This window comes from Silurus meridionalis, chromosome 6, assembly GCF_014805685.1.
Source record: "Silurus meridionalis isolate SWU-2019-XX chromosome 6, ASM1480568v1, whole genome shotgun sequence".
Taxonomy (NCBI): domain Eukaryota; kingdom Metazoa; phylum Chordata; class Actinopteri; order Siluriformes; family Siluridae; genus Silurus; species Silurus meridionalis.
In genome coordinates this window covers 33,440,243-33,466,908 of record NC_060889.1, presented here as the reverse complement: position 1 = coordinate 33,466,908, position 26,666 = coordinate 33,440,243, and the positions used below count along the sequence as shown (strand labels likewise).

General features: G+C 39.4%; 1 protein-coding gene and 3 long non-coding RNA genes across 7 annotated transcripts; all 4 read right to left on the bottom strand.

The window, feature by feature from the left end:
* Positions 1-2,128: 2,128 nt before the first annotated feature.
* Positions 2,129-5,623, bottom strand: LOC124386692. 3 transcript variants are annotated; one of them, XR_006925997.1, is made up of 6 exons: positions 5,513-5,623; positions 3,576-5,298; positions 3,342-3,490; positions 3,159-3,246; positions 2,550-2,605; positions 2,129-2,454 (listed from the first exon to the last, which is right to left on the bottom strand). It is a non-coding gene; the product is annotated as an uncharacterized LOC124386692 (long non-coding RNA). The 3 variants fall into 3 exon arrangements; XR_006925998.1 differs by having other exon boundaries at positions 3,576-4,288; positions 4,623-5,617; XR_006925999.1 differs by having other exon boundaries at positions 3,576-4,288; positions 4,670-5,617.
* A 2,350-nt stretch (positions 5,624-7,973) lies between these two features.
* On the bottom strand, positions 7,974-8,498 carry LOC124386694. Its single transcript, XR_006926000.1, has 2 exons — positions 8,321-8,498; positions 7,974-8,225 (listed from the first exon to the last, which is right to left on the bottom strand). It is a non-coding gene; the product is annotated as an uncharacterized LOC124386694 (long non-coding RNA).
* A 2,425-nt stretch (positions 8,499-10,923) lies between these two features.
* Positions 10,924-14,565, bottom strand: LOC124386695. Of its 2 annotated transcripts, none has more exons than XR_006926002.1 (3): positions 14,526-14,565; positions 12,885-13,537; positions 10,924-11,011 (listed from the first exon to the last, which is right to left on the bottom strand). It is a non-coding gene; the product is annotated as an uncharacterized LOC124386695 (long non-coding RNA). The 2 variants fall into 2 exon arrangements; XR_006926001.1 differs by lacking the exon at positions 14,526-14,565 and adding an exon at positions 13,752-13,813.
* Positions 14,564-24,353, bottom strand: LOC124387575 (SUN domain-containing ossification factor-like). Its single transcript, XM_046851984.1, has 9 exons — positions 24,156-24,353; positions 22,826-22,937; positions 22,146-22,257; positions 21,928-22,049; positions 20,735-20,802; positions 16,294-16,401; positions 15,296-15,401; positions 15,142-15,197; positions 14,564-14,600 (listed from the first exon to the last, which is right to left on the bottom strand). Exons 1-9 carry the CDS (start codon positions 24,206-24,208, stop codon positions 14,564-14,566), a joined length of 774 nt encoding a protein of 257 aa, XP_046707940.1. The 5' UTR covers positions 24,209-24,353.
* Positions 24,354-26,666: the final 2,313 nt, after the last annotated feature.

Sequence of the window (26,666 nt, the reverse complement as noted above, 5' to 3'; positions counted from 1 at the left end):
GTGTTTCTCAAGTGATCCTCATGCTTTCCTACTACCTTTCCTCTTACCTTTACTCTAGACTTCTTGATCCCTCAAGCTGAAAAAAAAAATAGAAAACTGCTCTTGCTCAGAAACTAATAGAGATGAGGAAAATTGAACCCAAAAACGAAAGAAAGAGTAAATGCTGTAGTGGGGTATGTAAAAGCAGGTTGGAATAAACAAAAAAAATGGTATTCCTTGAAAAAAAAAATATTTATAAAGTTAAATATGGCCATTTAATGTCTAATGAAGAAAAGAATTATGTGTTTAAATGTATTGTGATTATTAATCAATGCTGTTAAGATTTTAACTTTTAATATTTAGTTCTTGGTAGCCATTAAAATATTTAGATGTTAAAGTACAGTGGATATTTTATCTTACATATGATTTTAAAGTGCCAAAGTTCATGTATAATGTTTATCTTTATATAACTTGTTATAGTTCATTATATTTTAATGATAATTCCAGTATTACCAGTGATCTCTGTGTATAGTTTTTTTTACTTTCTCATTAAATATCTGCTTACTGCAGTTTGCCGAGTCGCCTCCTTCTGAGAGAAACTTACATTTACTTTATCAAATAAGACTAAAGCATTAGCATTTTTTAATCATTTATAAGAATAAAAATAATTTGCATAATAATAAATAATATTGCAACAGCAACAAAAGAAGCATTAATAATAATAATAATAATAATAATAATAAAAATAAAAATAATAATAATATTAATAATAAAAATAATAATAATAATAACAGCCACACATTCAAGATGATCTGAGCCAAATTAAGTGAAAGCACAACATCTATTGTTGCATTAACAATAAAAGTAGTCAGATGTAAACATTTATAGGATATTAACATGCAACTTTTGACCACTAGATGGCACTGGAACATTATTTTGTTGTCTCGGTTCATTGAATTTAAGATGACAACTACAAGTGTGTGTGCTCAATGCCGTTGCGGTATGGCGTCTTTGTTACCAGATTCACATTACATACAAACCATTTGGAGTATTTACAACGATATGAGAATTTTTTGACTCAGACATGTCACATGATGTTGAAAGCCAAATCTTAGAGATAGAGATCATAGAGATAGTCAGAAAGAGGGATAAATAATAATAATAATAATAATAATAAGAAGAAGAAGAAGAAGAAGAAGAAGAAGAAGAAGAAGAAATGGTAGGCTGAATGCACAATTGGGTAAAAAATATCATTTAGTATCAATGCCATGGATAATTATATACTTGGGTAAAGTTTAGAGATTAAGTGTCATTTAAGATTACAGAATACAGGAGGAGATAATCACATGTCAGATCAGTAAAAATGTAAACACCTGAATTCACTGTTCATGAGAGCCTTGTGCAAAAAGACCCAATCTATTTTTACCACCACTGACAGTTGGTTATGAAGAATCTAATGCAGTATGTCTGATCGTAAAAGCATCTGAGAATCAACTCTCTGGCAGGAATCAATACACTGCTGGTGCAGTTTTGTCCTTGTTTGGCGAAGACATGCAGTAGAGAACAAAACTTTAATCACTTGGGCACAAAGAGAACAAACAAAATATTTTCTTTACCTCAATAAAAGCTAAAGAGAAGAGTATTTTACTCAATGCCACTTTCTCTAAATCAAAACAACATCTCACGTCTCACCACAGTCCTATAAACTTTCCCTTTCACTCTCACAGATACTCTTCTATCACAAATCACTCCTGTCACTCTTCTCCACCCACTCCACCCTGCCTGCACTCTTTTCTTCACTTCTCTAACACACTCTCCATTACTTTACACCTGAACTCCTCCACCTTCTCCACCTCTTCTCCCTGTAACTGCACCACTCCACTGCCCTCCCTCTCATTCACACACATGTATTCTGTCTTACTCCTACTGACTTTCATTCCCCTTCTCTCCAGCGTGTACCTCCAGCTCTCCAGGCTCTTCTCAACCTGCTCACTACTCTCACCACAAATCACAATATCATCCACAAACATCATAGTCCAGGGAGACTCCCGTCTGACCTCGTCCATCAACCTGTCCATCACTATCAGCGTTCCACAGATTAACACTGAAAAATGTAACTTAGTGGAATAATAAGCAAAGACTCCAAGTATAAAACAGTTTCTGATTAACTTTTATTTGTGCAATTAATGAACAATCTGCTTGGATTGACTCACATTCGATTCAATCCCAGTAAAAAGAGCAGTTTAATAGGACAATATTATGATCATGTTTGAGTCATGATTATTAGTTAGTTTTAGTCGAAGGCTTGTCTGACTGTGAAGAGTCTTCAGAGCTTCCCTCTGGTGGAGAGTCTCTGAAAGAGAAGGGAGTAGAAGCGGTGCTATGAGGAGGCATCCAGATTGTGATGACTGTGGAGAGTAATGTGGGAGTGATCGTCTCAGGCTTTGTGCTGGATTTCAATTTACAGTGCTTTTTCTGGAAGAGGAAAAAATGACAAATATTATGGCCGTAACAATATATGAGCATTTATTAATACATTAGGAATGAAAAGTGTGTGTGTGTGTGTGTACCTTTTTACTCCCGGTTGAATTATTTCGAGTTTCTACATTATATGCTTTACTTGGACCTGTGAAAATGTAAAAACGTAATAAACAAATGAACAATTTGGGTAAATAAATGATCAATTCTCCAGCAGTCACATGATCAGGTCCAGAAGTAAAAACAATGTCTAATAATTTGGCTCATACGCTGATTTTATCAGTTCGAAATTTGATACATGACCCTCTATTGCGGGTTTTGCAGACCTTTACATTAACGCCATTCATCAGAGTCCTTATCCAGAGCGACTTACGTTTATATCATTAATTCACCTGAGCAGCTACTGGGTTAAGGGCCTTGCTCAGGGGCAATGAAACAATGACTGCGTGTAAGACAGGAGGAATTGAGTGCGGCAGGTGGCGGATTGCAGAAAATGCTACCGATATCCTACATTTATGTTTCAATATAAATGAAAACGTGTTTCGGGATTTTTTTTTTTTTGCCATTTAATCTGCTTTTCTATTGAATTATCATTCAAATTAAATCTGTTGCTCAAGGGCGCCCCCTGTTTACTGAAGAATTGCACCAACACATTTGGCACTGGTAATGCTATCTTGCTTGAAAGTGCATCTCGGTTCTACCTTCAGTAGTCGCAATCTGCATGGCCGAGTGTGAAAAAGGATAAGACGCTCTCCGCTTTGGGTTCACGTCCTCATTCTCAGGGAATCCCTGAAAACCAACATGTCAGGATTAAAGCAAAAGCAGCCGAAATAAAACCCATCGAAACATATTAGTAAATCATGTTTGAGTCCTGAGGCTCTCACCTGCAGCTGTAGGATTTTGGGATGGATGTTTCAGATTCTGATGAGAGATTTGAATCCAACATGAAACAGTAATGGAGATAGATGATGATGAGGATGCTGAGGATGATGAGGACCACAGAGAGTAGCACGTAGATTTGGAGGACCGAAACCTGCACAACAAAGCAGCACTGAAAATATGTAGTGTTTAAACCAGGAACGTATACGGTAGATTTGGCAGGGACAGGAAGTGGATACCTCTCTCTGTAGATTGCTGACTTGCAGTGACAGTTTCTCCATCTGTTTCTGCAGAACCTGTATGGACTCGCATTTTCTTACACTACAAAAAGAAAAGAAAAGATTAGATTCACAAGGTCAAACTCAATCTGATCAGCAAAATATCCTCTGATTTGAGAGCTGAACTGTTCCATACATTGTGTATCACATACTATATATGGACAAAAGTATTGGAACGCCTGACTTTTCCAGCCATATGTGGTTCATCTCCAAACTGTTACCACAAATTCGGAGGCACACAATCGTATTGGATGTTGTAACAACTTTTCCCTCACTTGAACTTGGAGACCCAAACCTGTTCCAGCATGACAATGCCCCTGTGCACAAAGCCAGCTCCATGCTCTCCATGGTTTGGAAGATCTCCTGCTATTGAGCTTGAACCTGTTTGATCAAGAACACGAACTCTGCACCCCCAGACCTCCTCACCTCCTCTACATTAGTATCTGAGTTTTCTAACACCCTTGTTGCTGAATGAACACAAATGTCCACAAGCACAACATATGGCAGGGAAGGTCAGGTGTCCCAATACTTTTGTCAATATTGTGTAGAAACATTATAGAGCAAAAGAACAGAAAGACTGAGTTATTAATTGTGCTGACCTGCTCTTCAATGATCCACAAGGTGCTCTGGAGTATGATGATGGCTTTATAGAAAGCCCTCTGCATCTCCTCCATCTGCATTCAATATATGCCAAAAGTAAATGGAAGATGAGCACCTGCTGTCCTCTGTATTTAGAATATTGTTCTCTTCCAGTAAAAACACAATACAGGATTCTAAACACTCAAACTTCACTGGGTTTAGGGATTTAATTGTGTGTGGAGATTCTTGCTGTTATCTGGCAGCTGCTGTTCGAAAGGTTGCATGTCGTATGCTCAGCGTTCTAGCCTGCATTCGATCGAGAGCGGCGCACTGTGACGTCACAGAGGTCACTTATCATGAATGGTAAACTGTGAATCTCCCTCTAGTGGTCAGGCATGGAAATACATACAAACTGAAAACTATAGTCACCGTTGACTGAGCTGTTCCAGGTAACGCCCGCTGAGTGACATGTTCACCTTCAGATTTTGATCCGGTTGTTTAGCCTCATGAAGATGGACTTCTGGATGGAGCCATGGATCGGTGCATCGGTGGAGCCGGGGATTTCAGCATAGAGGTCGGATGAAGATGGCGGACACGAAAAGGTGGGGAGCACCCGCGTTTGGGACGATGAGATCATCACCGTGACTGAGGTCTCTGTTTTGTGTAAAGTGTTTGATTGCGAATGTGATTCTCGAGATTTCATATTGGTCTTCTTCCTCAGCTGAAGTGGAATGGGAAAACGCCTCTGCAGGAGGTATTCTGATTGAAATAAGAACTGGAGACAGAAACATTCTCCCCTTTTTTGCCTTCAATCTTGAACACTGCTGATCCCAAGGAGCCATCACACTCTCCTGCTCTGCTTTCTGCAGTGTAGACCTGGAGGACTTGTCTTGATCCTCTGACTCATCTTCAGGTAGCAAAGTAACAATCTGATCCTCTTTGGTGACTGTTGTCTGGACAGGCTCTGGAGTCAGCGTCACTGTGGTCTCCGAGAGCGAGGGGGAAAGTAAAGGAACTGTCGGATCCCTTTGTCCACCTTCAGTCATTGAGAAGGGATTTAATGACCTTTATTGACTCAAGCTGGTCCACTTCCACAGTCTCCATACTGAATTATATAAAAGGAAAGAAAAAATAAAGGGAGAGTTTAACCAAGACACAAGTCTCACGAACAAACTGAAGGGAAGGGGCCTGTTGCATGCTTCTAACTGCACCTCATGTCCTCCTTACCAAAGACTAATAAGCAATGCAAATCTGGGTCGTAATATTAACTATAAAATCTACAAGTATTTTCAAAATCAGTTGCGAATTAAACAACTTACTCGGACTTGGATGGAGTTCCTGATGTCTCGGGCGAATTTAAATGCAGGGAGAAAGAATTGTCAGTTGAACACAGTGTAAACTTATTTCCATTTCTTCTCAAATTATTCATTCGAGGTCAAACGATTAATCAATTTTGACGATCAATAGTCGATTGATGGAACTATCCGCAAAAACCATACCAATAGTTTTTCCAGCTTCCGGTCTGCTGTCGTTACAAGAGTGGCCTCTAGTGGCAAATCACTGAAGCGTCAATTAATTTCCTAAAGATATGATCTACTTAACTTGTTACAACCTGCATTAATTTTGCGGATTGTATTGCATTGCATGGGATGTGGGGTTTATGTGAGTAGGTACCATCCCGAGACACCTGTCCTGACTTTTCCTGCACTCCAGTTAACTGAAACCACACCCACCTCCTGTGGATGATGTTGCCAGGAGGCAACCCATAAAGTCGGTTCAGAAGCTAGATTTAGGAGTTCACAAGGCCGACGCTTGCTTTGTTCATTTTGCTATGCTGTTCCATGTTATGTGATTACCTGTTATTGACCTACGCCTGTTCTGACTTCAAATTTGCCCTGTCCCGATTTGAAGTTTACTAGAGGATTGTAAATACTCACTGTATTATACGGTTGTAAATATATGCACATATGTGTGTTGCTTTGTTTATCATTAGTAGGGGCGGGGTTACCATTTCTGTTGGGTGTGGGTTAATTCCCTGTTTTTTGTGAGGGAGTGAGGGAAGTGATTTTTCTTTTTTTTGGGATTGTTTGTAGGCAATGTAGTGGTTTGTAAAAAGTGTTTTTAATCTGTGCTTTTAATCATGCTGTGCAGCCCAACCCAATACTGGGACGTAACAAACTGTTCTAGTTATTTCAGCATATTTTAAAATGTCTTCATTCCTTCTAATCTTTATTTATTCACTCCCTTGATATGTGGAATAGTCTGGATGTTCTCCTTTTGAGAAAAATTCTTGAAGCTGAACATAAAAAGCTAAAGAATCCATAGCGTTAGCCGCTAGCTACTTCCTGGTTATTTTTAGCGTTTTCATGCATGCACAGAACAAATCTTATTTCCGGTACTGAGTGAGCAGCCACAGTGACACTGCGCTAACTCTATTTTCTTTTTAATAGCCCGGCATTGTTTTGTATGTTTTCCAGTATAAATCCCCTTAGCCTTCAGCAAAAACTCACCCATGTGGGGAATAAAATCCTCCCATATATCGTTAGAATCCTGCACTTATTGGCTACATTTTACATCAATCATGTTGTTTCCATAATGCTACTGGCTGGAAATAAAAGGTTTGAAATGAAGGTGGTGTAGACAGAAATTCACCACACCTGCAGAGAGAGTGGATGCTCAAACCCGAGATTCCGCCTCTTTCACTTTTTTAAGTGTGTGGTCTCATTTGTTTTTTACCACCAAGATGGCGTTTTTTACGCAAAAGTTAGTCCGAAACATATATAAACTATAAACCCCCCGATATACTGTGATGTAAACAAAGATTTACCATCTAAATTACAACACTATTGTTTGGTTGGAGCAAAAAATGCTTTACAGCATGTTGTTCAGTGGAGCCTCATATTTCCTAATAATCCGGGATTAGCAGCAGTGGATGTGTTTATGACTCGTTATTACAATAATAATGTAAGTAGTGCATTTTTTTATGCATGTTGTTGTTGTGTACTGCTCACACACATTCAGCAAATACATTCATTATACGTTTTCAATTTAAAAACAGAGATCTGAAATCGCTGCTTGAGGTTTAGAGCTTTAGAATGATGTACAGTTAGTCATGGTTACTCTTATCCCTATTTATTTTAGCTATTGCTAAACATTAACACCTGAGAACAATTTAATATTGGTCACGTGAGCGTGGCGCTGAAAGCTAAGAGGTTAAGGGCCTTGGTCAGGGGCCCAAGAGTGGCAGCTTGGTGTGGCTGGGACTTGAACTTATTCCCTTCAGCTGTAAAGCTCCAATGTCTTAAACATTAAGGAAAATGATCAAACACCAGGTTGATCTAAAGTCTCGAAGTGCTCCATGTGTTTTATTCCTCCTAAACCACAGCAATTAGAAAAGAACATTTTTATAATAAATGTATTGAGGTAATATACATTATTCTTTCTTGCTTTGGTTTTAGTCCATTTGCAGTTACGTTTAATTTTGTTGAACGTCTGCAAAATCAAAATTCCTACCTGATTCTATGTTCAAAATTTCTTTTTTTTTTTTACACAAAGGAACAAATCATAAATTATTTGTGCACCCGGTTTCATCGTTTAGAATGTTTACTAAAATTATTATTTGGTTATGTCGAGGTAATTATTTCCTTATATTCATGAAACCATTTCAACAAAAGGACGGCTGCACCATCAACAGGAAGTCAGCAAGTCTATGTTGCCTTCTATCCTTCCTATATAATCTCATGTAAAACATATGCAGAAAATGCTACCAGTGTGCTACAGTTTAAGAATGAAGCTGATTTTATTTTATTTTTTTTTGCTATTTAATCTGCTTTTCTTTTGAATAAAATCTGTTGCTCAAGGGCGCCCCCTGTTTACTGAAGAATTGCACCAACACATTTGGCACTGGTAATGCTATCTTGCTTGAAAGTGCATCTCGGTTCTACCTTCAGTAGTCGCAATCTGCATGGCCAAGTGTGAAAAAGGATAAGACGCTCTCCCCTTTGGGTTCACGTCCTCATTTTCAGCGAATCCCTAAAAGCCACCATGTCTGGATTAAAGCAAAAGCAGCTGAAATAAAACCCATTGAAACCTATTAGTAAATCATGTTTGAGTCCCGAGGCTCTCACCTGTCAGGACAGCAGCAGCTGTAGGATTTTGGGATGGACGTTTCAGGTTCTGATGAGAGATTTGAATCCGCCATGCGACAGTAATGGAGATAGATGATGACGATGAGCATGATGAGAATGCTGAGGATGCTGAGGATGCTGAGGACCACAGAGAGTAGCACGTAGTTTTGGAGGACCGAAACCTGCACAACAAAGCAGCACTGAAAATATGTAGTGTTTAAACCCGGAACGTATACAGTAGATTTGGCAGGGACAGGAAGTGGATACCTCTCTGTAGATTGCTGACTTGCAGTGACAGTTTCTCCATCTGTTTCTGCAGAACCTGTATGGACTCTGCATTTTCTTACACTACAAAAAGAAAAGAAAAGATCAGATTCACAATATTCAAGGTGAAGCTCAATCTGATCAGCAAAATGACCTCAGATTTAAGAGCTGAACTGTTCCATACATTGTGTATCTCATACTCTATTTCAGGGGTCACCAACCTTTTTGACCCCGAGAGCTACTTCTTGAGTACCGACTAATGTGAAGGGCTACCAGTTTAATACACACTTCTGAAATAACAAATTTGCTCAATTTACCTTTAATTCTATGTTATTATCAATAATTAATGATATTCATCTACATCAGGGGGTCAAACTCAACTGCACAGGGGGCAAAACTCAAAGCACACTTTAGGTCTCGGGCCGAACAGGATAAACATTTATTAAACACACTTAAACAATGTTTTTAACATAAATATGAATTAAAACAGACAGGAATATTATTTCAGAATAAATAATCTTAAACTTTAAATAACTTAAAATATTTTGCTCTCCATAAAAATATCTCCAGTCAAACACCAGACGTCTCACAGCTTCATCATGCAGCTCTTCAGAAACTCTCCCTCAATAAATAAGCGGCTGATGAGACTCTGATTTCTCCTCTGTTTTCACACCAGCTTCACTTCATGATTTTGCTGTGGTAAAAAATGTCTGCTGAAATGTCAGATTCTTCTTTAACTCTTCTACTTTCTGTATCTTCTGCTCTGCATTCAGGTTTTTCAGCTTCTCCTGATGTTTTGTCTCGTAGTTCAGTCTCAGATTCAATTCCTGAATTACAGCCACATTCACTCCACTAATAACACACAGGTGTTTACCGGCAGTGTCAGTAAACACATACCGTATTTTCCGGACTATAAGCCGCTACTTTTTTTCCACGCTTTGAACCCCGCGGCTTAAACAATGAAGCGGCAAATTTGTGGATTTTTCCTGGGTTTTTCACGGTTTCACAAACTTCAAGCCAAAAAACTAAAACCCCATAACAGTAGACCAATGAAATTGCTGAACAGGTTCAGATGAATCAATGAAACTCTTTATATTAAATCAGATGTGCTCCCACTGAATCGGGCCGCAGCACATCATAAATATGGATAATGTTCCTCTGATGTTTGACCTGCCGTTTACTCGGACTGTCTACAGGAGAAAAACTCTCGAGAAAGAAATAGTTGTGAAAGGAAGGAGGAAGACACTGAACAAGGACTTTCTTGATCGGCTACTGTTTAGATACAAGCTGTTATAACGCGTTGAATCTGGGTTAAGGGAGAGCTCGCTAACTCCAGTTGCAACAAAAATCATATAAGCACAAATATTTGTAAAATTCAGTGGGTGCGGCTTATATTTGGGTGCGCTTAATAGTCCGTTAATTACGGTACTCAGAATCCCCTCGGTTTTAAAAGGCTCTGTTTTCAGAATCAACTTTTCTCTTCACCACTGTGAGGCGCTGTTTCACAAAAACTTTACAATAGGGTTAAATACATCAACAGAAGCTTGACTTGATTGACGCTGGAATGTTCTCAGGTAGTCTAGCGTTCGGTAAGGCAGCTGAAGCGCTGCATTATGGGATCTGTAGTTTGTGTTATCAGCGCTTCATATCGCTGGGCCATTAATAACAATAATAATAGTTAAATCATCTCGAGGGCCAGATATAATTGTACGTCAGGCCGGATTTGACACCCCTCATCTATGTGAAGACACTGATCATGTTAATGATTTCTCACAATAACTATCAACAATGATTTAACAAGGTAGGAAACTATAAGCTATTTTTAGAAAAGGACCACAGGTGAGTCATGTGGTCCTTGCGGACGACCTGGCACCATGTTGGTGACCCCTGCTCTATATGGAGAAAAGTATTGGAATGCCTGACTTTTCCAGCCATATGTGGTTCTTTTCCAAACTGTTACCACAAATTCGGAGGTACACAATCATATTGAATGTTGTAACAACTTTTTCTTCACTTGAACTTGGAGACCCAAACCTGTTCCAGCATGACAATGCCCCTGTACACAAAGCCAGCTCCATGCTCTCCATGGTTTGGAAGATCTCCTGCTATTGAGCTCCAACCCTATTGAACATGAACACGAACTCTGCACCCCCAGACCTCCTAACCTCCTCTACATTAGTATTCGACTTTACTAACACCCTTGTTGCTGAATGAACACAAACAGCCACAAGTACACCATATGGCAGGGAAGGTCAGGTGTCCCAATACTTTTGTCAGTATAGTGTAGAAACATTATAGAGCAAAAGAACAAAAAGATTTGAGTTATTAATTGTGCTGACCTGCTCTTCAATGTTCCACAAGGTGCTCTGGAGTTTGATGATGGCTTTATAGAAAGCCCTCTGCATCTCCTCCATCTGCATTCGATATCTGTGAAAAGAAAATGGGTGTAAAATCTAATCAAATAGAAGATGAGCAGCTGCTGTCCTCTGTATTTAGAATATTGTTCTCTTTCAGAACATCATAATCAGCGCTTGGGCCGGGGTTGAAAATATCAAAGAACAACTGTGTAAGAAGAATCTAGTAAAAACACAGTACAGGAGTCTGAACACTCAAACTTCACTGGGTTTAGGGATTTGATTGTGTGTGGAGATTATTGCTGTCATCTGCTAGATAGGTTGCATGATGTAGTATTTCGGCTGCTGCTCAGTGTTCTGGCCTGTTAAGCTCACAATCAAGACCTTTGAACTGTGATGTCACAGAGGTCATTTATCATAAATGGTAAACTGTGAATCTCCCTCTACTGGTAAGGCATGGAAATACAACCGAATGGGGGCACCACATCGGATCATCTGTCTCCATACTACTCTGTCCTTCACATCTGCCTCTTTCAAACCAGCTACCTGCATGTCTTCCTTCACCACATTAATGAACCTCCTCTTTGGTCTTCCTCTTTTCCTCCTTCCTGGTGGCTCCATCCTCATCATTCTTCTACCGATATACCCCATGTCCCTCCTCTGCACATGTGCAATACATCTCAATCGGGCCTCTCTCACTTTGTCCCCAAAACGTCCTTCATGTACTGTCCCTCTAATAAACTCTTTTCTAATCCTGTCCATCCTTATCACTCCCAACGAAAACCTCAGCATCTTCAGCTCTGCTACCTCCAGCTCCACCTCCTGTCTTTTACTCAGTGCCACCGTCTCTAAACCGTACAACATCTCAGGTCTCACCACAGTCCTATAAACTTTCCTTTCACTCTCACAGATACTCTTCTATCACAAATCACTCCTGCTATCACTCTTCTCCACCCACTCCACCCTGCCTGCACTCTTTTCTTCTTCCCTAACACACTTTGCAGTGTTGACCCCAGGTGCCTTAACTCCTCCACCTTCTCCACCACTTCTCCCTGCAACCGCAACAACCCACTGCCCTCCTCTCTTTCACTCACATGTACTCTGTCTTACTCTTACTGACTTTCATTCCCCTTCTCTCCGCTCTTCTCCACCTGCTTCTTACTCTCACCACAAATAACAATATCATCTGCAAACATCATAGTCCACGGAGACTCCTGTCTGACTACGTCCGTCAACCTGTCCATCGCCACTGCAAACAGAAAAGGGCTCAGAGCCAATCCTTGATGCAGTCTAACCTCCACCTAAAAAAAGTCTGTCGTTCCTACTGCACACTTCACTGCTGTCACACTGTCGTCATACATGTCCTGCACCACCCTCACATACTTTTATGACACACCTGACTTCCACATACAATACCACAACTCCTCTCTCCACCCTGTCATACACTTTCTCTAAATCCGCAAACACACAATGCAACTTCTTCTGATCTTCTCTATACTTCTGCATCAACATTCTCAAAGCAATGCGCCTGTGGTGCTCTTCCTTGGAATGAAACCATACTGTTGCTCACAGATGGTCACCTCTTCTCTCAGCCTGGCTTCCACTACTCTTTTCCATAACTTCATGGTGTGACTGATCAACTTTATTGCCCTGTAGTAACTGCAGGTCTGCACATCTTCCTTTATTCTCAAAGACCGGCACCAACAATCTCCTTCTCCGTTCTTCAGGCATCCTCTCACCTTCCAAATTCTGTTAATCAATCTGGTTAAAAACTTCACTGCATCTTCTTGCTTCTACCGATATGTCATCTGGTCCCACTGACTTTTCCCTCTTCATCCTCTTAATTGCTGCTTTCTTTTGTTCCTTGCTAATCCTATCTCTTTCCTGCTTCACCACCTCATCCAACCTTCTCTCTTATTTTTCAACAAACTGAATACTGTAGTCACCTTTGATTGAGCTGTTCCAGGTAACAACCGCTGAGTGACATCTTCACCTTCAGGACTTCAATCCGGTTATTTAGCCTCATGAAGATGGACTTCTGATTGGAGGCATGGATTGGTACATCGGTGGAGCCGGGGATTTTAGCATAGAATTCGTATGAAGATGGCAGACATGAAGAGGTGGGGAGCACGTGACTGAGGTCTCTGTTCTGTGGAAAGTGTTGGTTTGAGAATGTGATTCTCGAGATTTAGTATTGGTCTTCTACCTCGGCTGAATTGGAATGGGAAATCGCCTCTGCAGGAGGGACTTTGATTGAAATAACACAAGCACTGGAGTCAGGAACATGTCCTCCCATTTTCTCCTTCAATCTTGAGCACTGCTGATCCTGGGGAGCCTTCACACTCTCCTGTTCTGCTTTCTGTAGTGTAGACCTGGAGGACTTGTCTTGAACATCTGACTCATCTTCAGGTAGCAAAGTAACAATCTGATCCTCTTTGGTGAGTGTTGTCTGGACAGGCTCTGGAGTCAGCTGTGCTGTGGTCTCCGAGAGTGAGGGGAAATTAAAGGAACTGTTGGACCCATGTGTCCACCTTCAGTCATTGAGAGAGTTTCAATGACCTTTATTGACTTAAGCTGGTCCACTGCCACAGTCTCCATACTGAATTATATAAAAGGAAAAAAAATACAGAAGGAGTTTAACCAAGACACAAGTCTCAAGAACAAACTGAAGGGAAGGGGCCTGTTGCATGCTTCTAACTCCACCTCATGTCCTCCTTACCAAAGACTCTAATAAGCAATGCAAATCTGTGTCGTAAAATTGGCTATAAAATCTATAAGTATTTTCGAAATCAGTTGCGAATTAAACAACTTACACAGACTTGGATGGAGTTCCTGATGTCTCGGTCAAATTTAAATGCAGGGAGAAAGAATTGCCTGTTGAACACAGTGTAAACTTATTTCCATTTCTTCTTAAATTTTTCATTGTGTGAGTTGTAAATTCAAAGTCGAGGTCGACCGATTAATCGCTTTTGACGGCCTCTAGAGGCAAATCACTGACACTGCATGGTGTTTGTTTTTACAGGTGAGACTGTGTGCTGCACGGAGAGTGCAATGTATTACTTATAATTTAATAATTATGTAATGATAATTATTAATTAAAATATTCATATTTATTTCATCAAATTGAAATGATTGGAATGTTTTTTTTTTTTTTATCCAGTATCTATTTTAAAAACTAATGGTTGATTAATCAGCATGATATTGTAGGTAAAATCCACTATCGGCCGACCTCTAATTTAAAGTTTTAAACTTTATATGCATAGGGCTGGATATTGCAGGGTTTTTCCAACCAAGTCGAGCCACACTTCATTCCACTTGTGTCACTGAACAACTCAACAACTTTGAGGATGGATTTGGACTGTAATTAATTAACAGTCTGCTACAATGTGCTTAGGACCACGTTCGCATGAACAGTTCTGCATTTATGCATCTATCTTTGAACGGAATGGACATCTGGTGCTGGGTTCCCTTTCAAGTCTGGTCCCTTAGGACATCTCAGGTAGTTTTTCCTCATCACTGGATTTGCACCAAGCACATAAGCAGCAACAGGTTTTGAAGAAAACAAGTCAGCTATTTGAAATTCTCACCATCGTCCTCATCCTGGTAGTTGACTCTTTCAGAGAGCTCAATTCAACTCCTCTGCCATGCATGTGCCAAAAACCCTTAACACACAAAACAGTGACAGACACACACTTTAATTATGTATATATATATACACTATATTGACAAGTTTGTGGACACTTGACCATGTTTTTTTTTTTTTTTTTTTTTTTTTTTTTTTAAACATGGGGTGGGGTGCAGTCAGCATTCACAGGTGTTCAATAGGGCCCTCTATAGCAGGAGATCTTCCACTTCAAGCCATGGAAAGTAGATCTTCATGGAGCTGGCTTTGTGCACAGGGACATCGTCATGCTGGAACAGGTTTGAGTCTCCTAGTTCAAGTAAAGGGAACATTTCATGCCACGGCATCCAAAGACGTCCGATGCACGTGTGTTAACATTTTGGGAAAGAACCACATATGGCTGGAAAAGTCAGGTGTCCACAACCTGTCTATTCGGGGTGTAACAGTAAAATTCATACTGAACCTTTTCGTTAAAGGGGCATAGTTCAAATCTGATTTAAACCCGAGGTTCAAACCGAACCGTGACTTTTGAGGTACTGTTTCACGTTTAGTGTCTATGCATGTTGTACATCCAATTTTACCTGAGCAGGCTGAGAGGACAGAAGTGCTCAGCACCAAAGTGTGACAACAGCTCCACCTGCAGTTGGCATGACAAGAGACGAATCAGGTAGATATGGGGTTAACGGGATTTGACCTGGTTGTTTAGCATTTAGCGTGTACACCCTGCTCACATACCTTGACGTATTTGGCATATAAATGCTCATCCAGGGGAAAACTCTGGACCGTGCGCTCCTCCCGAGCATGAAAGGTCCCAAGCTTGGCCCATTTGTTAGTTGGATATCTGTGGACAAACCAGAATGTTCATTTGCACCCATTTTCAGAAGACAAAAAGGCAATTAAAGTGCAGCTGTATGTGTATAATGTTAATGTGTAATAAATGGACCGGTGTGGCTGATCAGCGAGAGCCAAAAGCACAACGCTGTGGATTAATAACAAACTGAACCATGCTGATGATACAATTACGTATAAAAACATCTTAATGACGCACTGTATCCTGGGAAGCTAGACATTGAACTTCAATGCCTTGATATTGAGAAATCCCTGCATTGGCAGCAGCACCATTACCAGTCCTATTAGCCTCATCGTTAACATGGTGCGAATCCAGTGTTTTTTTTGTTTATGTGACTCAGAAAAACGTTGCATTTTCACTATTCGTGCGGAAGTTCACCTGCCTATAGGGCTTTTTTTTTTATCAATTCTACCAGTTCTGAACAAAACTAATCCTCACCAATCTCTCCAAAAGAATAAGATCCCACAACAAAAACCCGAGTGGACTTCAAACCAGAAGGTTGTGAGTTCAAATCCCACCACCACTGATCTTTATAAAAGCATCTGCCGAATGGCGTAAATGTAACTGTTTACATCTCGCAAAGAAACTCCCACTAGATCAATCAACACCTTCTGACCATCAAAATCAAATACCTAATGTATATTAATGGAGGAAATATGAAAAAATTAAATACTCTAATGAACTGAAAGACATCAATATCAATAACTACTGCAGTATTGTAATTTTTTTCCACTCTATCGATTGCATTTCAATTCTATTTCTAATAGGAGGATGATGATTACAAGTGACAATATAGAAAATTAATAATGACTTTTATGTCAGAATACGTCAAAGAACACGACATCATACCCCAAACTGCCTCGCAGGTAAAAAAAAATCTGACCTGTCACTGATTGAGACCAGAAAGTCTTTGGGGGTGGAGGAGAAGAGCTCGAAGTTGGCGATGTCCAGCTGCTTGAGCTGAATGGGTTGACACAACTCAATGACGAACCTAGAGGTGCACACACAGGAACAGAATGGGTGAACTTGAAGATAAGTTGGAGATGATTGTTGGGTGAGGAAGAGCAGAATGGAGGAGAAAAAGAAAACAGGAAGAAATAACAGAATGGGGGTTACGTCAGTGCAATCTGAGTGTTTGTCTTTAAACTCTATTAGATCTGTTTTAAAGCTGCAGGAACTAATCGATGATGAAATTCGTTGTCGGCGGGTGCAGTTATGGATTAATTGTAACCTGAAGTAACGGTTCAGAGTGATGTTAAGAGATACGCAGCCGCTTGTGAAAAAATGTGTAAAAGGAGAAATCCCACATGCAGTCCTCAATAAACAGCTACTATAAGATTTAAAATCTCTAAATTAAACTCAATATGTGGCTTTTGCAGTTTTAAAGTGAATTAGGGTTTTACGCTGCATCTGGAAAGTTTTCACATCGCTTCACTTTTTCCACATTTTGTTTTGTTGCAGTTTTATTCCAAAATGAATTCAATTCATTATTTTCCATAAAATTCTACAAACAAAATCTGATAATAACAATGTGAAAGACGTTTAAAATCTTTGAGAAAAAAAAAAAATCATGTACATAAGTTTTTACAGACACTCAAAATTGAGCTCAGGTGCATCCTGTTTCCACTGATTATCTCTGAGATGTTTCTACAACTGGATTGGAGTCCACCTGTGTAATTCAGCTGATTGGACATGATTTGAAAAAACACACACCTGTCTCTAGAAGGTCCCACAGTTACAGTGCATGTCAGAGCACAAACCAGGCCATGAAGTGCCAGGAACTGTCTGTAGACCTCAGAGAGAGGATCGTATTGAGGCACAGATTTGGGGAAGGGGAAACATTTCTGCAGTAGTGAAGGTCCCAATGAGCACAGTGGCCTCCATCATCTGTAAATGGAAAAGGTTTGGAACCACCAGGACTCTTCCTAGAGCGGAGCTGCCCAGCCAAACTGAGCGATCGGGGAGAAGAGCCTTAGTTAGGGAGATGAGTAAGAACCCGATAGTGACTCTAAAGGACCTCCAGTGTTTCTCTGTGGAGAGAGGAGAACCATCCAAAAGAACAACCATCTCTGCAGCACTCCACCAATCAGACCTGTATTGTAAAGTGGCCAGAGGAAAGCCACTCCTCAGTGAAAGGAACCATAAGAAACCACGAGAAACAAAGATTGAACTCTTTGATCTGAATGCCAAGCGTCATTTCTGGTGAAACCATGCACTGCTCATCACCTGACCAATACCATCCCTACAGTGAAGCATGGTGGTGGCATCATCATGCTGTGGGGATATTTTTCAGAAGCAGGAACTGAGAGACTGGTCAGGTTTGAGAGAAAGATGATTGCAGCAATGTACAGAAACATCCTTAATGAAAACCTGCTTCAGAGCGCTCTGGACATCAGCCTGGGCGACGTTTCCTCTTCCAACAGGACGACGACCCTAAACACACAGCCAAGATAACAAAGGAAGGGCTACAGGACGACTCTGTGAATGTCCTCGAGTGGTCCAGCCAGAGAACCTGAGTAAACATCTCTGTAGACACCTGAAAATGGCTGTGCACCAACTCTCCCCATCCAACCTGATGGAGCTTGAGAGGTTCTGCATAGAGCAATAGGAGAAACTGCCCAAAAATAGGTGTGTAGAGCTTGTAGCATCAAACTCAAAAAGAATGTGATTTTTTTTTTCTTTCTTTTTTTCCTCTATTTTTTTATGTATTTGCACAGATTTCAAACAAACTTCCTTCACATTGTCATTATGGGGTTTTGTTTGTAGAATTTCAAGGAAAATATAGAATTGAATTTATTTTGGTGTAAAGCTGTAACATAAAATTTAGAAAAAGTGAAACTCTGAAAACTTATAATAAGTAAAACTAATTAATAATTGTATTTTTAATTCGTCTGATTGATGGCTTATTAATAATGTTGTTAATCATATTTTGTATTTAACTCTTAATTATAAATAAATTACTACAATTATTATGCATATTAAAGTTCCTATTAGTGTAGAAATACTTTTTTCAGGGAAAGTGTACAAAACAATGCATTTAACCATGGCTTGATTAGCGACTACACCTCCAGGACTGCTTCAGATAAATGAGTATAATGCAGCTTTCCACAATGACATGAAGACAGGGTTGCCAGATTCATTAAATAAAAAACATTTAAAGCACAAAAGTGTCAAATTAATGTCATTCCTTTGATCTTTTTCTCTTTGTGTCTAACTTATCAAACAGAGTTTTGTTTATGTATGTTTTGGCTGAATTTTAGCGGTTCGATTATTATTATTTTTATATTCACATATATTTTTTGGAAGAAGATATTCAGGAAGCACATATGTGTACGTGGTCAGGTGTCCATATGCATTTGAAAATAGGGTGTGCACCAAATGGACAAAGGTTTGTGTACAGTGTGAGTATTAGGACCAGATCCTTCTGATAATTAAAGCTCCCAGAAGCACCTTTTCAAAGCGAAAGCTACAACGTGCTTAGTTACAGGAATCTCTTTCCTATTCTAAAGAGCATGTAATTAGATATAATACAGATTAGAGCTGCAACTAACCATCATTTTCATTTCCAGAAGAATTTCACATCAAAGGGCTGAACTCAAGACATTGAAAAACTGCTAAATTCAACACGGTAATTTATTCTTAATAAACTGATTTTTTTCTGAGTACCCCAAAAGAGATATACAGTTGTGTTCAAAATTATTCAACCCCCAATGCTGTAAATGGTTTTAGGGAATTTAGTGTACATTTGTAATTGTATTCAGAATGAAATCCTACAAGGACTTCTTAAAGAACCATATGCAACTAAAATGACATCAATTAGTTTTGTAATACAGTAGTAAATGTTTCTTTTGTGAATTCTTCATTGACATAATTATTTAACCCCTTAAAGACTACCACTCTGAAGAACAGAGGTTCAATGAAGTGTTTTCAATCAGGTATTGAAAACACCTGTAGATATCAGGGAGCAGCAATAAAGCCTAATAAGCACCAATTAGGCAGCTTTAAAATGACTGTGATACTCAGCTCCTTCTAGACATTTACTGGTGTGGTTACAAACATGGTGAGGTCAAGAGAATGGTCCAGGAAGACAAGAGAACAGGTGATTACTCTTCACAGGAAGGGCAATGGCTATAAGAAGATTGCAAAGATGTTAAACATACCAAGAGACACCATAGGAAGCATCATTCGCAAATTCAAGGCAAAGGGCACTGTTGAAACGCTACCTGGTCGTGGCAGAAAGAAGATGCTGACTTCGACTGCTGTGCGCTACCTGAAGCGTAGAGTGGAGAAAAGTCCCGTGTGACTGCTGAGGAACTGAGAAAAGATTTGTCAGATGTGGGTACTGAAGTTTCTGCTCAGACAATACGGCGCACCCTGCGTAATGAAGGCCTCCATGCCAGAACTCCCAGGCGCACCTTGCTGTCCCCAAAGAATAAGAAGAGTCGACTGCAGTATGCCAAAAGTCATGTGGACAAACCACAGAAGTTTTGGGATAGTGTTCTGTGGACTGATGAAACAAAATTAGAACTGTTTGGGCCCATGGATCAACGCTATGTTTGGAGGAGGAAGAACAAGGCCTATGAAGAAAAGAACACCTTGCCTACTGTGAAGCATGGCGGGGGGTCAATCATGCTTTGGGGCTGTTTTGCTTCTGCAGGTACTGGGAAGCTTCAGCGTGTGCAAGGTACCATGAATTCTCTTCAGTACCAGGAGATATTGGATGACAATGTGATGCAGTCCGTCACAAACCTGAGGCTTGGAAGACGTTGGACCTTTCAACAGGACAATGATCCCAAGCATACCTCCAAGTCCACTAGAGCATGGTTGCAGATTAAAGGCTGGAACATTTTGAAGTGGCCATCGCAGTCACCAGACTTAAATCCGATTGAGAACCTCTGGTGGGACTTAAAGAAAGCAGTTGCAGTGCGCAAGCCTAAGAATGTGACTGAACTGGAGGCTTTTGCCCATGATGAATGGGCGAAGATACCCGTAGATCGCTGCAAGACACTTGTGTCAAGCTATGCTTCACATTTAAAAGCTGTTATAACTGTAAAAGGATGTTGTACTAAGTACTAAGATTGAATGTCACTTGGGGGTTGAATAAAACTGATAATGATGTGAGCTCAGAAAAGACATTTGTGGTTATTTCATTATAAATGTTATGTTATATTTGTCTGACCTACACGTGCCTCTTTGATTTAATTGTAAGCAGGATGACTGAATGATCATAATCAATGTCAAACCGACCAAAACAATCAATTTCAGTGGGGGTTGAATAATTTTGAACACAACTGTATATACAGTGAACATTGGGTTTAACTTACCAGATCTTATTGCTGCAAGGATTCAGCATGTAAACATCTACATTCTCCACCAGGATTGCAGAAGTGCTCTAAAAAAGAAAAAAAGACAAACATGTCATTTACACACACAGTAAACATGCTGAGAAGTTTCATCACACCAGGAAACATTTCTTTTTGACCCACGGCCCTCGATCGAGTTCGATTTCTGGCCCCTTCATAGGAAAATTATGGACAAATCTGCAATAAATCCTTCACTTTTAGCCAATTAAATCTGCATTTATCTGATTTTATTCTTTTTAAAATACTGCACTTTTATTTTCTGACTGTTTTTTTTACTAAATAAACTGAGTAATTATTATGTAGGATCATTGCTGAAACAAGAAACCTAGTAGTGTCCAAATACTTTTGCACTGTTACTGCCCCTTTACAGAAACATGGAGTGAAGGTTATCGAGTCGCAGCCCTTCTGCAGTGCATCATGCAGTCTTACTGACAAACTACTACAACATATTTTACATTTTATTTTACATTTTATTGTCATTTTAAAGACCCAAAAGTCCAACTTTTATTTTATTATTATAATTTTTTTTATTATTATAACAGTTTATACCACATTGCTGCTAAATACTCAATTCTGATTTATAAGAAGTTCAATTTCTAGAACCGCCCAGCAGGACATGAGTTCCAGCTCAAAGCAAACCATAGGTTTATACTGATAGACAGAAAGAGTCGCTTTTGATCTTTCATAAAAAAACAACATTAAAAGGATTAAAATGTACAAATGCATTAATCGCTTCTTGGCAGCTGCTGATAGAATTTTGTTCTGAGAATCTCGTTTATTATTTCAATAATAATAATAATAATAAATTATAAATAATAAATAAAAACTAAAAGTATTTGGAAAACCAGGTTTCAACATTCGGCGCATGCACTGGGAAAGTGCTCGCTCAGCGTTTAAAGCTCTGAATTACTGTTCGAAAGGTCGAGGGTTCGAGCCCCAGCACCGTCAAGCTGCTAATATTGGGCCCTTGAGTAAGGCCCTTAACCCTCTGTGCTCCAGTGGTGATGCATCATAGCTGACCCTGTGCTCATCCCCCAATAATGTACATGTGACAAATAAATACGTATCATATCACATATTTTACAGTCAGAAAAACCTTCAAATCTTAGACATTCAGCATAAAACAACATCCAAAACAAATCAGGTTTAAGTACCTTTGCTTCGGGATTAGAAGCCAGGATCTTGGCGCCGCATTCCACAGAGGCGTAGTTTGTGGTTTTCTGCACCTTCTTAACCCCACCCGAGCCCCCGTTGTAGGACGTGTGTGTGGTTTGACCTGGTGGGAGTCGAGGAGGAAAACAGGATCATGTAAAAGGGGGACTGGATCATGTGATCAGTGATGCTCAATGCTGAGCGAAACGCGGCGTCTTACTTTTTTCATTCTCCTCCTCCATCATGCTCTTTGTCCATTCGTCAAAAGTAAGGATGTCTTCTGGGTCAGGAGGAGGAGGAGCCGGGTCTCTTCCCGGGGTGGCGGGAACGATCTGTTCCACATGGCAATAGACACGATCGAGAAAATCACAGGACCGACATGAGAAGCCACTGCTTTATTTCTTTATCAGTTACAACCGAATCCAATCAAAATAAATCAACATCTGAGATTAAATCTTCACAGATCGACTGAACAGAATCACACAAAAAGCACACCGAGATGATCTTATAGTATATTGAGACACTTGACTTTTCCACCTATAAATTGTTTCCATAAATGTTAATGGACGTCTTTATATGCAGAAGAAGTGAATTTGCTCTTCACTTGAACTAGAAGACCTAAACCTGTTCCATGACAAAGCTATGAAGATCTGATCTACATGGGTTGGAAGATGTGGAAGATTTCCTGCTATAGAGCTCCAACCCTGTTAGGGTGAATGTGAACACACCCCCAGATCTCCTCAGGCCTCAGGTTACTACCACCCTTGTTTCTGGAGGAGCCCAAATCTCCACCAAATCTAGTGAAACATCTCCACTTGGAACAGAGATATGAGGAGTAAATGTGGAATTGGATTTTCACAAAGAGGCACAAACCGACTTCTGGTTCTCTGTAACACGTACCTTTTCTTTCAGGGTGCTGGAGGCGTGGGTTCCCTGATTCGTCCGACCTAAACTCGGCTTAGTGCTCTTTCCAGTTCCAGCAGTGCTGCCGTTCTCCAAAACGATGGGAAGACTGGAATAACACATGGGGTGAGTTTTATTCAAGGGCCCACTCTGTTTGAGCTCGGACTGAACTAGACCTTCTGATCTACCACCTACATATTCACCATAAACATCTCATTATAAACTTCACCAGAACAGACTCAAGATCGTCTTAGTGTTTAATATTGTACATTTTCCATTGAGATGAATAAAATATCCATCCATCCATCTGTCTATCTGATCTCACCACAGATCTCACCTGCTGCTGTGATCATAAACATGGTCGTGTCTCTCATGTACAGTTTACATCGTATTGACGCACCACCAAACAACCCAAACACTAAAACCACTAACAGGTGAAATTAACAGCAAAGATTATCTCATTACCAGGGGGGTGGAGTTGGGGGTGTTCACGTTCCACACACACCATATTCCATATTCCCTTAATGCCGACTGGGATTGCAAAACTCCAGGAATTTTCAAGACTGGAAACTTTCCATAGGAATTAACAGAAATATACGGGAATTAATAAGAATTTACAAAATTACAATATAAGAAATTACAAATTTGAGGCACTAAATGCAGTCGTAAAAAAAATCTCAGAGAATAATTTAGGTTGAAACAACACTATGCATTTCTCTAGAACACAACACACATCATTTCTTCAGTCCTGAACATCAAAAAATGTCCATCTGCATAAATATTCATGTTAATGACATATGTTTATGTTTAAACCTCAGTGTGCAAAAATGGCATCTTTTAAATCTGTATTAGTTTAAATGCATGACTGCTTCTGTCATGGTTTCCTTCCTCCTCCCGTTATCTTGATGAATCTCTGCTTGGTTCATGAAGGATATCTCATGAAGGACATCTCAAACTACATTCTGACAGTGACTAGTGATCTACTGGATCATCTGAGCAGAGAATCAGAAGATCAGTTCTGCTTTCCAAACCCAGTGTTGGACTGTAATCACTATAAAGCACATATCAAGCAGGGGAAAGTATTCAAGCTTCCACTGGAAACTACTGAGACCCTGAATATCCTGAATACTATAAAGTGATCTAATCTACTGGTGTGGATCCACAGCTCCAGAATCTCCAGTCACACCATTAGATCACATGCTACTACCAATAGCAATGTTAGCAGGTGGCACAGAGGAAGTGGTTTCTCAGTTCAGACTGTAAACCCATTCTATTTCCATGATGTGAAAGAATGAAATAAACGAGAGAGATGTTGAATTGTTCTCACCACAACAGGAGCAGGACGCTGATCCACCACAGTGCCGCCTTCAGCCTCTTCATCCTCGGCCAAAAGCGCACCGCAACATTGTTACTCGTCTCCGGAAAGAAGAGGAAAATATTTTTCTTTCTGCTGGCAGACTGTAAATGTTCGCGGCGGTAGCAGTCAGAATGAGCACCGAGGAGCTGTAGATATGTGACGGTGTTTACGTGGACCAGAGGAGAAAAGAGAACTGTCCGCCTACGGACTCTCAGCCAATCAGGGGAGAGCAGAGGCGGGGCTTAAGCGTTTCTGAGCGCACCTGTCTGCTTAACCCCTTCACTTCTTTCTTTCTTTCTTTCTTTCTTGCAATCTATCTATCTATCTATCTATCTATCTATCTATCTATCTATCTATCTATCTATCTATCTATCTTTCACTATAGTAAACATGTACAATGTTGATCAGGGATCAGATGAATCCAGTTTTAAATCATGTCAGACACATCATTCAGAGAGGAGACTGTTACATATACATGATAATACTGCTTATAGACATATTGAACAAGCACCTAGAAGCATGTCTCATGATGTCTTGGAGAACATGAAATAACTGCTGAGCAAAGTTTTTTTTTTGAGAAGATTAAGAATTTATACTTTAAGGAGTGTTGAACACCACTTTTATCATTGATTCTTGTATTGATTGTTGGAATTGTACTTTTTATGTTTCCATGTTTGATGACGATGGTAAGACAGGCTATAAAGGCCTCGATTGGAGTGGTGATGATGAAGGATAATATGCATGTAGGGACCGAATGAAATTAAATCTGTTGTTTTTGTTTTGTCTTTATCTTTTCATTTGCAGTTAATATCACTGATGCTGTTCATAGAAAAAACATTTGTCATGGTGTGAGATGCTAAATCATAAATGATTTAAAGTGGACATTGTTAGTATTAAGATGGTTTAACACTAGTTCCCTGAATACATTCCTTTGTCTGTTCAGTGTCTATAGGATCTCTATGATGTGAGTATGTAAGGTATACAGGAAGCCTTTATCTGGGCTCACACATCTCCGGCTATTAAGTTTTCTTACGCAAACAGGAAACAGTTTTAGCTAATGTTTTTTCCAATGTGTATATATACTTGTCTTTTACCTGCATTAAACCAAAGAAAAACATTTGCACCATGCTGTGTGCTGTGTGATTCTTTCTTGATATCAGAAAAAGCACCATGAGCATCGTAGACCGTATGGAAAACCTCTCCAAGAATTAAGTTGTGTTTGGGCATAATACAAATCTGACACATACCTTATAAGATCATAAATCATCATACACAAATAAAAATCCATGAGGTTACTGTGGAGGTTTATTCAAGAACCTAAAGATGGATTTGGACTGTGAATAATATAAACTATTTGCTACAATAGTTTAGGGCTACAGTTGTCATCAGTGTCCATCAGTGATGGTCGACATTTAGTCACCTCAAGCCAAGTTTATTCAAGGGACCATAGAAGGTCCTTGTTTATGACAAGTTTATGTCAGGGGCAGATGAGCAGGCTCCTCAAGACATAAAAAATGTGACACAAACATGGTGCTGATAATTCCACACACATTCCTTTAACCACCAGCATTATTATGGATGCCCAGGCTCTTTTTAATAATGGTAGCAAAGCCCATTCGCCTTTTTTTTTTAAGTAGTATCTTGACTATCTGTTTTTTTTTTTACACATTTATCAATCATTAGAATTAACCCTTCAAGAAGAATGAGCTCAATACTGCTTTAGGAATCACCTCTTTGAATATACTGACTCGGCTGTGTAGCACAAAAATATATTTTATGCCGAAACACACAATATTGAAAAAAAGGTTAAAAGTTAAAAGCACCATATAACTAGCTAGCAAATCGTAGCTCATTCTTTCGACATCGAGTTTGGAGAAAGATCTAATAGTTATCTCATGGTGTAGTGAGTGCACTACATCATCATCACCAGTAGATGTCACCCACATCCACCTGCATTATGAGTTAATCTGTTACAATAGTAAAACTACAATAGAGGAAACTACAAGAAAATTAAATAGGAAAACGTTTTATTGGTGTTCACAAAATAACGGTTATTATTAGGTGTGCATGTATAACTGTTCATGTGGTAACTATAGTCTTGAAGTAATGTTCTGAAATATTATGTTACCTGATGCACTCGATTCTTTCTGGCAAACATGCAGTCATGGCTAAATATATTTAAAAGAAAATAATAATGATAGCCAAACTTGAATAATGTGTTTAAGGATCAAGACAATTGCTGGCTTTTTGCCAACATTAATTTTGGTAGACAATAAAACCACACTCAGATTATCTCATAACACTCTATATTAAAAAAAAAAAGGTTCTTCAGACTGATTCTACAAAGCAGGTAAATTAAGACATTTACATTATATACATTATACTTTATATAACAATTTACATTTCTATATACAGTATAATTGTGCATCATTTTTTAGAATAATCAAAACATTCAAATTGATCATTGCTTTACTATTTTAG